The sequence below is a fragment of the Lissotriton helveticus genome, chromosome 9 (assembly GCF_964261635.1).
Source record: "Lissotriton helveticus chromosome 9, aLisHel1.1, whole genome shotgun sequence".
Lineage (NCBI taxonomy): Eukaryota > Metazoa > Chordata > Amphibia > Caudata > Salamandridae > Lissotriton > Lissotriton helveticus.
In genome coordinates this window covers 243,302,632-243,317,783 of record NC_136070.1, presented here as the reverse complement: position 1 = coordinate 243,317,783, position 15,152 = coordinate 243,302,632, and the positions used below count along the sequence as shown (strand labels likewise).

Here is a 15,152-nt window from a genome sequence, read left to right as displayed (position 1 = left end):
CTCAAGACGGTGAGAGGCACAACTGCCTAGGAGAGAGGATGTGAGCGAACAGGCTAGGGTGGTCGATCACATATCTGGGGAACAGAGTTTGAGTTTCAACAATGGTGCTCAACATCCTACCCCATAAAAAATAAACCTCACACCCGTAATCTACATGTCTGAGGCTATTTCCTCCCAATTGTGAGGGGGCAAGGATGATCTGTTTCTCCACAAACAGAGACAAGTTTAGTGTGATCAGAGGGCCTCTGGGACAAACAGGCCATTACTTTGTAGAAGAGGCACCTCTTCCTGGAGGTCCTTCTGTATGGAAGTGGGAGTTTGCTTCAAAATTCTCAGACTCAGACTCTGAAGCCTGCTGCTCTGTAAATGGTTGGCGACTCAGACATGTGGGTCTTTGGTGTGAGAGTTGAAGTCTTCTTTGTGGTCAATAAAATGAGTGAATCTGCTAGTGTCCCTTTACCTTGGAATTCTTTTTCCCAAATATATATATATATTTTGGCCAATAAGCGTTCGCATCACCATGGAGCACCCCAGATAATACCCGTTCGTGAATCTATTCACGTTTTCACCGTTTAGCGGTTAGTTTCACTGTGAGCCACAATCCACTCATAAGATCACAGATATAGACACACCGATATGTTCACCAAGGTGGAAATGAATACCATAACCGATCGCGTTCATATTGGTAACACTATGGATTACTGTGGTTAACATTCTATTTAAGTATTATATCACTGTTTTACTTGGCGACACTCACCAATTTTACCATCATGGGATAGCATCTACGGCATTTATTAGATAATCATGATTTGAGCAACTAATCTTATGTATCCTCGTGTATTAAATATAAACGTTTATTTTTAGACCATTGTTCCCTGATGAAGGCTTATATTAGCCGAAATTCATTGGATCATCCACAGCAAGATCGCCGACATACACAACAGCTTCAGCACACAGCCCACGCACCCAACCACCGAACCGACGCACCCCACCACCACCCTCCGTGCCTGGAACCCGGTCAGCACCGAAGACACCATCCACACAATGAACACCATCCACGCCGGATCACCAACCGACCCATGCCCCCACCAAGTCTTCAACAAGGCCGCCTCCGTCATCGCACCCCAACTCCGAGACATCATCAACTGCTCCTTCAACACCGCCACCTTCCCGGAGAGCTGGAAGCATGCCGAACTCAGCGCCCTCCTGAAGAAACCTTCAGCAGACCCCACCGACCTCAAGAACTACCGCCCCATCTCGCTCCTCCCTTTTCCTGCCAAAGTCATCGAGAAGACCGTCAACCGACAGCTTGCCGCCTTCCACGAGACGAACGGATCCCTCGACCCCTCGCAGTCCAGCTTCCGTGCCAACCACAGCACCGAGACCGCCCTCATCGCAGCCACTGACGACATCCGAGCCCTGCTCGACAACGGGGAAACAGCGGCCCTCATCCTCCGGGATCTCTCCGCAGCGTTCGACACTGTCTGCCACCGCACCCTAGTACAACGCCTCAGCAACGTCGGAATCCAAGAGAAGGCTCTGGAGTGGATCATCTCATTCCTCGCCGGAAGAACCCAGAGAGTCCGCCTCCGCCCGTTCAGATCCGAGGCCACCGAAGTCATCTGCGGCTTACCACAAGGATCTTCACTCAGCCCCACCCTCTTCAACATCTACATGAGCCCACTCGCGGCCATCGCACGCCAACACAACCTCAACATCATCTCCTACGCCGACGACACTCAGCTGATCCTCTCCCTCACCAATGACCCAGCCACCGCCAGAATTAACCTACACGAAGGGATGAAAGACGTAGCCGAGTGGATGCAGAACAGCCACCTGAAACTGAACTCAGACAAGACGGAAGTCCTCATCCTGGGACCATCTTCCTCCGCCTGGGACGACTCCTGGTGGCCCCCTGCCCTGGGCAGCGCACCCAAACCATCCGACCACGCACGCAACCTGGGCTTCATCCTGGACTCCTCCCTCTCGATGACCAGACAAGTCAACGCCGTCTCATCTTCATGCTTCAACATCCTACGCATGCTCGGTAAGATCTTCCGATGGATCCCCACCGAAACCAGGAAGACGGTCACCCAGGCACTCGTCACCAGCCGACTGGACTACGGAAACACCCTCTACACCGGAACCACAGCCAAACTACAGAAGAGACTCAAACGCATCCAGAACGCCTCCGCACGACGCATCCTGGACATCCCCCGTCACAGCCACATCTCCGGACACCTGAGAGACCTGCACTGGCTCCCCGTCAACAAGAGAATCACGTTCCGACTCCTCGCACACAAGGCTCTCCACGACCTGGGCCCCAGGTACCTCAACAACCGCCTGACCTTCTACACTCCCACCTGCCAGCTTCGATCGACCAGCCATGCCCTCGCCGCCGTTCCACGCATCCGAAGAACCACCATGGGAGGAAGATCCTTCTCCTACCTGGCAGCCAAGACATTGAACTCCCTCCCCATCCACCTCTGCCAGACCCAAGACCACCTCTCCTTCAGGAAGCAACTCAAGACCTGGTTGTTCGAGCAGTAGCAGACCCCCCCTCCCCAAGCGCCTTGAGACCCTCCGGGTGAGTAGCGCGCTATATCAATTTCTTGATTGATTGGATCATGTACTAACATGCATTTGAACATCAAAAGGATCTGGAAATAAGAGTGATTAACAACTTTAAGTATGAGAAGAATCAAATGAATAAAAACGAATGAATTAAAAATGGATGTTACAGTTTATTCAGTTGAAATAAGGATTGAAACATTTACAGCCCGAGGGGACACAAGCAGTGACCAGGGGACGTTCCCCAATTCTAGGGGCACGCAGTTTCAAACTTAGTAGTTGAACACTAGGCCCACGAGCCATGCTTCAAAAAGAACCACCTGCCCCCCCCCTCAGTGCCCCAACACCAGACTAGCATCACAATTGCCACCTAATGAATTTAGCTGGAACTAATTGTGCTATCTGTGTATTATTGCTGTTTAGCTAAATAACACAATCAAAAAAGCGTTATGGCATAAAACAAAACCAGAATGAACTTCCGCTAGCACAGAGAAAATCATCAAACATGCCCTATTGTAACTTCATTCTTTGCTCACTGAATACAAAATACTAAAAATCATACAGCATGGACCTTACCAAAAGAATACAAGCCTACTAACTGAAATTTAGAAAGCACCTGTGAAATGCCTTGATCACACATCTCTGAAGCTAACTCGTTGAAGCACTTTACTCACTACTCTACACAAACACAGTATGTATTATGGTCAGACATTTAAGTTAGGTGCTTGCTACTAAAGTCTATCAGAGCAGACTGCCATTTGATTGGAATCCCATCAGAACCTACCCAACTTTGTTATCCAAGGTCAACAAAAAGAGCCCAACTTCAACTGATCAATAATAAATGTGGAGGCAATATCAAGAGTAGATAAACATAATATGGAATTACAAATTGAGACAAACTTGTCCAGCCTATTCTTACAAATTACTTAACTTGATTCACTGAATGTACTTATAGGAATGTTTTCTGTAGTGTCTCTACAAGGACGTTTGAAACCATATAAAATAAAGAGTTAAAAAGTTAATTTGGGACTTACTTAAAAACTCTGATGTAGTCAGCGAGCTCCGGGATCGAAGTGATGTCTCCCTGGAAAAAAAATACCAATATTGAGAAATGCCTTGCCCTTAAGTTTTCTGTACATTGGTAATAAAATAATAAATGAGTTTAGATTTTTCTCTTCATATGGCATTCTCTGTATTGATCTGTTAAATATTTATTTTACCCATAAATGCTCTCAAAGCCCCTCAAAATGTAAAAGAAAAAAACATATATATTGATTAAACTACGCAGGCCTCTGGCACTACCCTTTATGGGTATTACACTGGAATTAACATCCACAACAAATAATCAGTCCTTCCTGTTTTGTGAACTAGGCAACTCAGAGTATACGGAAATGACAAAAGGATCCATTGTGAAAAGAAACTAGCTACGTGAAACATGTTTTGCAGCTCGAATTTCTCATGCTGTGCATTATTCTGCCATCTAGATGGTGAGTCCCAAAACATTCTTTGAAATGAAATTTTCTGTTTGACAGTCGACCATAAGACTTAGCAGCATAAGCAGACAATGTCCCACTATGTAGTAGTCTCTTTAGATAGATTTCTTTTGGTGATGTATTTTGCTATTTGTGGGTGCACTAGATTTATGATATAGTATTTATTATTTAGCTCATTAAAGTACCAATGGCACTCACCCACTGGGGAGGTAGGAAGATCTCACTTGCATTAAGAAGACCTATAAGATACTAGATTATTTTTACAAATAACTAGTGTTGCCCCTCTTCTAAACGTGCGTTCTGGGTAGAGATTTCCATTTTCGTTCACTGTCTTTTAGTGTGAGCCCTTGTTTTTAGGACTAATATTTTCAAGGTCAAAGTACAGTACAACTGTATTGCTTGGAAAATGTACATTGTCAGGGTAACATTAGTGCCTGGCCTCCATAATCCAGAGCGGGCCACACAATTACTGGGTTTTTATTATTTGATTAGGTTCCTGTACTTGATACACAATTTAAAATAACATTTAAAGTATGTAATGACCACATGTTGGAAGTTTTATGGTGTTGAAAGGAAGAAGGCAGCTGTATTGACTGATTAACATAAATAGCATATACTCTCTTGGGAATTTGTTTTGGATTGGTCTTCATAACCACACAAACCTGATCAATTTGCAACAAGTGCTTCAATCTCACTGCTTCATGTAATGCTTCAATAGATGTTTCCAATGACCACGATCTAAATTTGCCTTATGCAGAGGTTAAAAGGGTGTCTTCATCAAATTAGCTAATACAATGGTTCTGCACTGGATAGGCAAATTGTTCTTTACTACGAACACAGCTAGTGTACTCTGCAACTGCAGTCAAACATACCCTGAGTGATGTAGAAGACTTTTTTCTAATAAATACATTTCGAATTGGATGTTTAGACCTGTTAAGAAAGTGGAGCCGATTTGCTGTATAATGTTTCATACTGCAGGCCTCCTTTCTTAATTGCTGCTGTACATCACTAGGATTGGTGCAGATACTCAAACTCAAACTGTTGAGTCCAAATTCTCCGGTTTTGGAAGATAAATCTTTCAATTCCCCACTTTTATTACTTTGGGAAAGATCGGGAGTCACCGGACAGAGAGTCACATTGTCAAGAGGTGCGTGTACCACGGTTGGCTGGCTCACTGTAAAGTAACTCATTTTAAGGTCATAAATAATGCATGTATCTGATGATGATTAGGGTCAGTAGTAGTTTGGGGAAAAGCTTACACAAATATCGCATTTAATCATTTTTTTTTTAAGTCTGTGACAGATGGGGTATGTAGAAACCTTGCTACAGTGCAAAGTTTCTGCGTTTTGAGTTCTTAGAAGTTACAAACTGATCTGGGTCGTAAGTTACTACTGCTTTGAAAATGTGGTTGAAACCCACTGATCTGGAGGCTATATGCCTGCTTGTTTTCATAGCCTGTCTACATTTAGATTTCCTGGAAAGTTGTGTATTACAAGTGAAATAGATTTTGAATGGCCCACTGTCAAATGTCCCGAGACAATTTTGACAGCGTGTACGATTTTGTTCTGCCTTGTTCATGTAGAACATTGCTGTGATGGTTTCTTGGTATATGCACCACTCTTCTACCTGGTTTTGAAAGTTTCTTATAGCAAGAAAAATGTCATTTAGTCTTAATATATTTGTGTTCTTGACTACATCCTTTGGTGGCCCTTCCCCCAATTTACAAGTTGCTTATATATGCACCCTATCCAGTATGTTATGCTTTTATTTTGGTCACAACGAGGAATGGCTGCTTGAACTTTCTGCCCTTTGTAATGGTGGCTGTTGTGCCATTTGAGCTTTTTGAACATTACGTGACAACTAATAGAGCCTCAAAGTCAGGATCTACGGCCCATGCTCACCTGAAGATGTATGCCGACCATTGAGATGCAATCCCTTGAATATCAAGGGCATGCAAGTTCTTTTTTTTTTTTTTAGAGGAGATAATCAATGAGTGCGGAGTTTAGGCATTGCTAGGACAGAGGCTTCGGGGTTGTAACGACTATGCTATCCAAGCAGGCATTAGAACTCAGGTGAATTATAATTCCCAAGATGCCACAGACTGAGACTAGCAGTGGTCACTGTCCACTTAATCCTTAGCTAGAAGTTCCTCTTGTTGTATACTTGCAATCCTAGGTGACAGATCTTCAAGTTGCTGCAGACCGAACTCTTCTTGTCGGAATCAGACATTTTTGTGTCTTCAAAGAAGAGTAATTTGGGATCTTGTACATAGAATTATACCAGACAACACTGTATATACAAGCTAGAGTCTTCTGATGCTGTGCTACGAAATCCACTGTGGAGTTACCTGGTTTTGTGTATTGAACTTCATTCATACTGGAGTCTTTTGTTGAATTCTACAAACTCAGCACTGCACCTATTTTTAGGCCCATGCATTCTTTTGTACAGAATTTTCTGCTTCGCTTGACTCGTGTTAGTGAGGCAGTTCTAGTTGTGGAAAAGTAAACCTATTTGATTAGAATTGAAATGCAATACTAAAATATAATCATAATGCAGATAATGGATTATGCGAAGTTAGGATTACTCAAATCACAGATTTAACTACCGATCAGCTGAAGGCAGTTCTAGCACTAGAACACACAGTGTATGACATTCTATACATTTGTAAAGGTTAATCCTGTGTTTCAGTAGTAGGAAGTCAGTAATCAACAACTGCACAGTGGGTAAAGCCGAGATTAATAGGAGGTATAGCATGTTGCATAGTGTTTTTTGTTTAAATCGTTTTTATTAACCTTTTTTATTTGTTTTGCACATTATCAATAAAGCATACAGTCCGAACAGCGCTCCTGTAGCAGGTGGAAAAAGAAAGACAAGTGATTGCCAGCAGCACGGTGCACATGAACTAATAGCAACAGGAAAACTAAGATTTAAGGTATGGTGAGTACATCAAATAGTCTGGCAATATCACAAGGAGCGTGAGTGTCTCCTGGGGCACAGAAGTGTGCTATAATTCTGCAGATAAAGTTCTTCCAAATAAAGTGTAGAACACTGAAGAGTGTATCTTCAAAGTATTTTATTCATACTTCATTCATCATATTTGATTTTGCTTTTCAATTCCATATAACTATTTTTATATTCTTATTGTCAAAACAACTTTATGTATCATTCCAAGATATCATCATTCCAATGCAATTCGGCAGTAGTGCCTTCATCAGGGAAATCTGCGAAAAGAAAAGAAAACTTCCTAAAATTCTACCTCTTATGTAAATAATATGCAAAAAATATTCAAACACGAAGTCAAAAGTTAATGTTATCTATATATATGGTCTGTTCAAATAGTAGTTTAACATTCATATGCTCTAGTATGCTACGAGTTCCATGAATTCTAAACCTGTCTCCAATGTATATTAAAACGCAAGATTGCATAACCATTTTCTCAAAACTGCGGGCAATGTCGCATAATGCCTTCATCAGATATGTTAGACCTATCCAGAAGCCTCTCTGTTTATGAGTTATTGCATCAAGTGCTAGCGTGTGTTTAAAAGTGGTGAGTCTATGCGGGGTAACAGACTAGATTAATACATACATCGGTCTTTATATAACAGTTCGGGAGAATTACGCTAAGCGCTTCAATCATAATTCGTCTGCTCCTAATCAAGCTTACCACTTAGAAATGTTGTATTCTTTAAAGCCTGGATCCATAAACTCTTGAATCCAGACAGCACAAACTGGTAACCGCCAAGCGTTCCTCACCGAGAATAGTCGGCGTGTGACGTGAGGTGGGGGGGTGGGGTTTGATGTATAGGCTTACGCGCTTCGTTATTGTTAAAGGGATAGTACAGACCCACGGGCTGGGTGTACCCCGTGTGGGGACAATAAAGATTTGAACACTATGGTTAAAATAAAAACCAGCATACAATGGAAGATGGTAGGTTATGAATATCTTTTCTTTTAGCAGATTTCCCTGAAGGCACTACTGCCGAAATGCATTGGAATGATGATATCTTGGAATGATACATAAGAAATTTGTTTTGACAATAAGAATATAAAAATAGAGTTATATGGAATTGAAAAGCAAAATCAAATATGATGAATGAAGTATGAATAAAATACTTTGAAGATACACTCTTCAGTGTTCTACACTTTATTTGGAAGAACTTTTTCTGCAGAATTATAGCACACTTCTGCGCCCTAGGAGACACTCAGACATATCGTGTTGCTGCAACCATTGTGACTTTAGAAATTACTCCAGTGCAGGGAGTAATCCTGAGGAGCACGAACTAATTGGAACAAATTCCCTAAACATTATTCGTAGTGCGCAGTCACATCATAGAATCTAATATCACAAGGAGGACAGAGCAGTGCTGACAAATCACGGCACCAGGTGGCAGGTGAATAATGCAGGGACAGTGCAGTTCAAACTCAACCGAGGACATAGGATACAACAAAATGAGGACAACTAAAGTAGCATGTTGCACAGTGTCAAGAGTGATTTGTAATCTTGCTCTGATCTGGAAGTATTCTATTGTTGTAGATAGCCATGCCTCCACAGCTCAGGTTGAGATAGGCAGGAAGATCAGCAAATCTGTTGATTGGCATACTCATCCTTTGCATGGTCACCAATGGGACTATGGGAGTGGATATTTGCATCACCCCACTGGATTTGAATTAGTTTGTTAGTTCCACCTGTGACACTTCCTGTCAAATAAGATTTGAGACCAATACACTAATCTGTTAAACATTCTTGGATTAGTCTTCTAAATAAACATTCAATTAAGTATGCTTTAAATAAACATTATTTTTGAGGTTTACTGACTCACCCTCTTTTAAAACTGGTATCCCATCCTATGCAGTCATCTGTAAATTTTGCAACTTTACGAATCTGTCGAGAAGCAGCAGACCCAGCATGGGTGTACATGTCAACCCTTTTTGTATGTTTTGGACCTTCGGTTTTATTTCCAGTTCTGTGAAAAATTCATGGTAGCACCAAATTAACTATGCTTTTTCTTTGCCACTGTTAAATAGAACCACTCAACTTGCCCGGGAAAGATGTTGTGTGCTGTGGTGGCATTGTCATATAGCCACATCTGTGAGAAGTACCTATTGAGGTTTGCTTCTTCCCTTTTTTAGAGGACAATCTTGTTTTGTTGGGTTACTGCAAGCAAGGGTGCCCCCATGCAGACCCTTGGTATTGTGACCAGTGAAACTGCGCTCTTCCTTCCCCGATTTGGAAAGCCCCTGTGGAAGGTAATTCCTGTTTGCGAAGCAAAAATGTATTTCCATCTGCCTTTTAAATTGTGAAAGTCAAGTCAATGATATTTGCTTGTACCTCCAGTCTGAATTTTGGCAATCTCAGCTACATATGTCTATTCATTTCAGTACCAGCACAATGCTGTCTGCTGGTCAGTGAAGATTTCAGACAAGTAATCTCTTTCTCTTGTATTATACCCTTCTCTCTATTTCTATATTACTCTGGCAAGTGTTGGTTTCTCTACTGAGTAGATGTTGTTTAATTTGTTTTCTACTACTGTAGCAACTTTCTTGCGGTCTTTGTCTGGAGGTGTCAATGTTGAATAGAGTATGCAGTTCCTGGAAAGAGGAGGTAGTACAACGAGAAAGCTAGGAAGGTAATGCCCTGATCCTATGATGGAAACAGGGTGCCCCCCAATTTGGAAAATGGGGCCCTCACACACCCAGGTTGGGTGTCATGCTTCATCCTAGGGCATGAGCCTCATAAGGCAAGTGCTGCAATGCCAGACGGGCACTCTATGAGGGGCTCTTTGTAGGAGATCTTTTGTCCCAAGCTGTTTGGTGCAGTGTGGGTGAGGGGCCTAGAGGTGTAGATGTGCGAGTGCAGATGTGCAGTGTAGGGAGGTTAAAATAAAAAGGGTAGCCAGTGGAACTCCGGAGAAACAATTTTAAACAGATGAGCCCACTGGTCCATGTTAAAACCAGATAGTGAGCGCCACCGTCGTAGTAATGTCCAATAGTGGCTATGGGGTCGACAAATTTCTTGCCTGTTGTGTCCGAATGATAACGTGGGAACTCGTCAGGACCATTAAATATGTTCTATCTACACTTGTGGCTGGATCACTGGTATTATCACATTGTTGACCCAACAATTACAACCAGACAGTGAGGTGCCTTGATTAATTAAGACCAACCTAGAAGAAGAAACGCGATAAAGATACTTGTTGGAAAAGTATAAACTCTTCAAATATCTCATTGTGGCCTCCTTAAATCTGTGATGTCCTGCAAGAAACATACTGGTGACTTGTTATTAAGTGAATAATGCGTCGCAGAGGCACACGTGGAATAAAACCAACAACAATGATGCAGGCAGTGAATACGGACCATTTGGGTAAATATCTTGTTCGTAACACTCACCCAGTGTGGGCGACTCACTTGCTCCTTTGAATCAATGGCGGAGGGCCAACGCTAGATTTTAGCGTCCTACAAGAGTTGTATAGTGAGAAGAGTAATCAAATCAAAGAGGTTATCAGAAGGAAAAAATACGTTTTTGCAAAGTTCATACTTGGAAGAGAGCTTGGCATCCCAAGACTCATGTAGAGCTGTGCGGTCAATCCTGATGTTGTACTTACAGTTCAGAAGTAGCTGAGACGGCCGGCACCTACCCGGTCCTCCGTCAAGTAGGGAGTGGGGTGGAGCGGGACTGAAGCTTTGCAAATACAGAGCACGATTTGGCGCGCCATGACCGGTGCCTCAATCAATGCTTTGTCTGGCGGTAGTCTTGATGATGAAGGGTAATTTGCCCTTGTCCTAGCCGTTGCCACAATCTGGGAACCTGTCTCAACAAGGTTCTTATTGAAAATTAGATGATGTACAGGGGGTGAATGACTGGAGTAATCTTGTCAAATTGGTGTAATTGCATTTGTAGTGGAATGGTAAACAAGACATTCTTCCTTGTAGAAATTGGGCTATTGTTCCTTTTCCAACTGGACCCCGTATATATATATATATCTATATCAGCTGATCTCTAAAAACCTTGCTCAAATAATGGCATCAGGTGGAGGTGGCACAGATAAATGGGATTCTATATCCTCCTGAAGTGATTCAGGTTCAATATATTCAAACGTGAATGACATTATGTTCTAAATTTCCATGCCAAGCCAATCTTTGATGCTGATGCATGTGATAACCCCCAATGTGGCATATTCCTGGTCATTGCCATCCTGAGATTTTATTGTATGATGTCTAGTCTAATTGTTACTCTTTTCTTCTATTTGTTTTCTAATTTTTATGCAGTCTGTATTAAATGCTAAAACAAGTTAATGCAAACTCTTATTTGCAAATGCGTGGCCATGTTGGATTTTGCACGGCTGTAAGCATCTACTTCCTTTTTATTGTAGATGTATCCTTTTCTATAGCTTTTTTTCCAATCTTGACAGTCAATGCAGTCATACAGTAGAATCTCTCTAGCGAAGCATTTTACGACTCTTGTAGATTCTAATAAACCACTTGGCTTTCAAAGCCTCCAGTTCTGAGGCACTGGTTTGGATAACATTTATTTCAGGAGATTCTAAATTGTCTGATGTAGATTACTCCAGATCTGGTTCTTGGAATACTTTTCCTCTGCATATTGACCCTCTAAGCAATCCAAACAGTTCCTCAGAAAAGCCCAAATCTGACATGCTATGCTACTATGCCTGTACTGTGACATACCCAAAGTTGTTTCTCAGATTTCTACAAGTTTAGAATCAAACAAAACACATAGCACAGCCCTATGACTTAGGTAATACTGTAAGCAAAGATTACATACTTCACAAGATTTAAAAATTAAATGCATGGTACCTGGTCAATGACCAGATCCCTGATTAACCTAAGGAGGAAATGCAGTTCTAATCTAAAGCTAAATACCTGGAGGGAAACCTCACACCAAACTCTGAAAAGCATTTAAGTCCATTTCTAGAGGAAATGCTGATTCATTTCTAGGCAGGAACAGAACATAAATGGGTCCTTTAGATAATGGTCTATGAAAGGGGCTGATCACGAGGGGGAGGAGGGGTTCTTGTTGCCATTTTGTTGACTGGTATTTTATGTTATGTTTCGACTGGCATTGGAAACTGTTAGAATTCCATATACTGCTTGACATGGTTGTAATGATTGGTAATATTTCCAATAATGTGGAACTGTATAGTGTTGAAGTGCCAATAAAAATACATTAAAAAAGGAACAGAACAGGAGGAGGATATAGTTTGCTTGGAATTACTACTCGACCTCAGAAGGCAGTTTGTGTTAAATCGTAGCATGCTAAAAGCCATCAAGTTAAATAGGATCGCGCTAAAAACTTCATATGGGTGCCAAGAAGACTGCCTAGATGGCATTCCAGCTGATACCATATTGAAGCAGGGATAAAACAAGAAGGCTTTTATATTGGAGTGGCTCATGTGAGGAGCTGGCAGGACATGATGAGCTGATGACCGACCTTCCACACAACTAGTTGAAAGGGTAAGAATAAACAAGACATTGTCTATGCCCTTCCTCATCAGGACAGGGACAAGACACTGATACTCTTTCCCTACTTTTTTTTGCTGGTAATCTAACCACCGGTTGAATGGGTCAGAAAAGACGACAGTGCAGGCTTTCTACTGGGCTCCAGAGATGGAAGATTGTGTCTTTGTACAACAAGGACATGCTCCTGTACTTGAGTTAGTACCACTGGACTGGACCCAGACTGATCAACATCATTCTGGTTTGAGAGTAAATTGGTCAAAATTAATTGGTAGATTAACGTCAACTCCAGTACCAAGATACATTGGAAGTTACATGTTAACAAGGTATTGCTAGTTAAACACATAATAGAAAACGATATTGTTTTTTAAAGTCAGTTTTACATTGAGGCAACAACAAGACGTGTTTTTGTGTTCATGGTTAAAAAATGTGTTGAATATTGGATGATGAAGTATTGTTGGTTTTCCTTTTCTTAATAGAGTATGGCTGTATGCCCTCCAGATGAAGGTTCACACAGGTCTGAAATGCATTGGGGTTCATGACTCTTGGGACAGATTCATATCAAAATTGTGTGGCTAAACATGAAGGATAAACAAAGTGTAAATGCATGACCAAAGAGAGTAATTTTAATGTGTTACAATCAACTGATGGAAGAATGATATGAGATTAACATATCAAGGACAGATTACATTGGATACAAGCTTGTTAATTTGGCTCAAAGTTCCCAATTAAGGCAACACTAGCTTGCGCACCATGAGACTGCACGAGAGTACAGCGATTATTTGGATACCAGCCCTTTGGACATGCTTTATGACGGTCAGATTCCAAAAGGATTTCTCAGGCAATGGTTTGTCAATGGGCAGCACATTCATATGGGCAGCCTTATAGGACTACCGTATTGCAGCAATGTAACAGCTTAATGCCACTTTTGTTTCCGAAAGTCCACATATTTTTTTTTAAGTACACTAACCAACCCTCTATCATGGACAAACAGTCTTGTTACAACTCAAAACAAACAAGTGGATATACTTTTTCTATATTAACATGTGGACATTTAGAAAAACACATCTTTAAACTTAAGGATGACAATATTACATATGCGTTTCCAAAAAATAGCAATGGAAGTTCATTGCACTTTTGGTAAAAGTGACCTCTATTACAGGTTTGAAAAGGAAGGGGTGGGAGAGGAGGTTTCCTCACATTTGTTCCATTTATCAGAGAGTTTGTCAATGATTCCGGCTTCGTAGTGAAATACCGCAATTTTAAAATTCAATAATCATGGCTACAATAAACAAATACTCACCATTAGTTTATCAATAGCAACATTAAAGGAGTAGACTAACCGGGTTACCTAGAATCTCGCCTTTTTAAAAATATATAGTCACCTTATTTTGGGGCCATCAGAAGAGAGCTACTACAGAGAAGAGATTAGGGACACATTAGTGCCTTATTACATTTTAATATGAACATTTGTTTTTAAATCACGACCAAGAGATTTTACTCAACGGTCTAATGGTTTCTAAGCGGGCCGGTCAGTATTCTACATCAGGAGCAGCAGATTATATCGGATGTCAGTAGCAGAAGCACAAAACCAAGGCATACAATCAGAGGCCAGCCACAGGAGCAGTCAAGCTCAACAAAAGACCAACACTTCTGAAGTCACCAAGCAGAGCAAAACAGCACGCTACCAAGAAATGCACATGGGGCAAAGGAGGCTCAAGGCCTCTGCAACTTAAATACTTGAAGTTGAAATTCAATGCCTACAGTGGGATAAGATGGTCATCATTATTCTGCATACAGGTCAGGCAATTCCAGAGGAAGATCATACCAATGGTAGCACAGAGAGCAAACCTGTATCAATCAATCAGGACTTGTAAAGCACAGCTAATTACCCATGAGGGTATCCAGGCAGTGAACTATTTTGCAGAGAGGGTTCCGTTGAACAGCCAGATCTGGAGTCCATTCCTGAATTCCAGCAGAGAGAATGATGTCCAGGTGTAAGGTGGTCGTTCCAGGACCTCGCAGCGAGGTAGGAGAAGGAGCATCCTCCACTTTGCTTAGGTGGATGGAAGGTGTGATCGATGAAGAGGGAGGTGGGGCGCAGGTGTCTGGAGGGTTCGTGGATGTTCAGGCCTTGGTTGATGTCTGCTGGTCCTTGGTTGTGTAGGGCTTTGCAGGTGTGGATTAGCATCTTGAATTGACATCTCTTCTAAACAGGAAGCCAGTGGTGATTGGAGGGGGAGGGTGGTGGTGGTGGCGGGGGGGGAATGTGGTTCCTTTTAGGGAGGTCCATCCAGCCGCATAATTCTGTATGGTCTTCAGTCTCTTCAGGAGGTACGAGGTGATCCCTACTTAAAGTGCATTGCCGTAGTCCAGCTGGCTGGTGACTAGGGCTTGAGTGGTGGTACGTCTGGTGTGGACGGTGAGCAGGCAGGAGACTGCATTGACTTCCCTCTTCATGATGAGCCTGCGGTCTAGGATGATGCCTAGGTTGTCATGCCAAGGGGAGGTTGTGTTCCCAAAGATCAGTACTTCTGTCTTGTCTGTTTTAGGCAACTATCCTTTATCAAGTCGGGGACGCTCGTCATGCACCTGTGGAAGTAAGCAATCATGGTT

The 15,152-nt window shown here is 42.1% G+C and overlaps 1 protein-coding gene across 2 annotated transcripts in view; it reads right to left on the bottom strand.

Annotated features, from left to right (window-relative positions):
- Positions 1–15,152, bottom strand: part of FERMT2 (FERM domain containing kindlin 2) — a 612,725-nt gene that overhangs the window by 134,560 nt on the left and 463,013 nt on the right. For both annotated transcript variants that reach the window (XM_078659827.1, XM_078659826.1), the window contains one exon: positions 3,606–3,655. In XM_078659827.1, the coding sequence (XP_078515953.1) occupies positions 3,606–3,655 (50 nt within the window). The remainder of the gene's footprint in view (positions 1–3,605; positions 3,656–15,152) is intronic.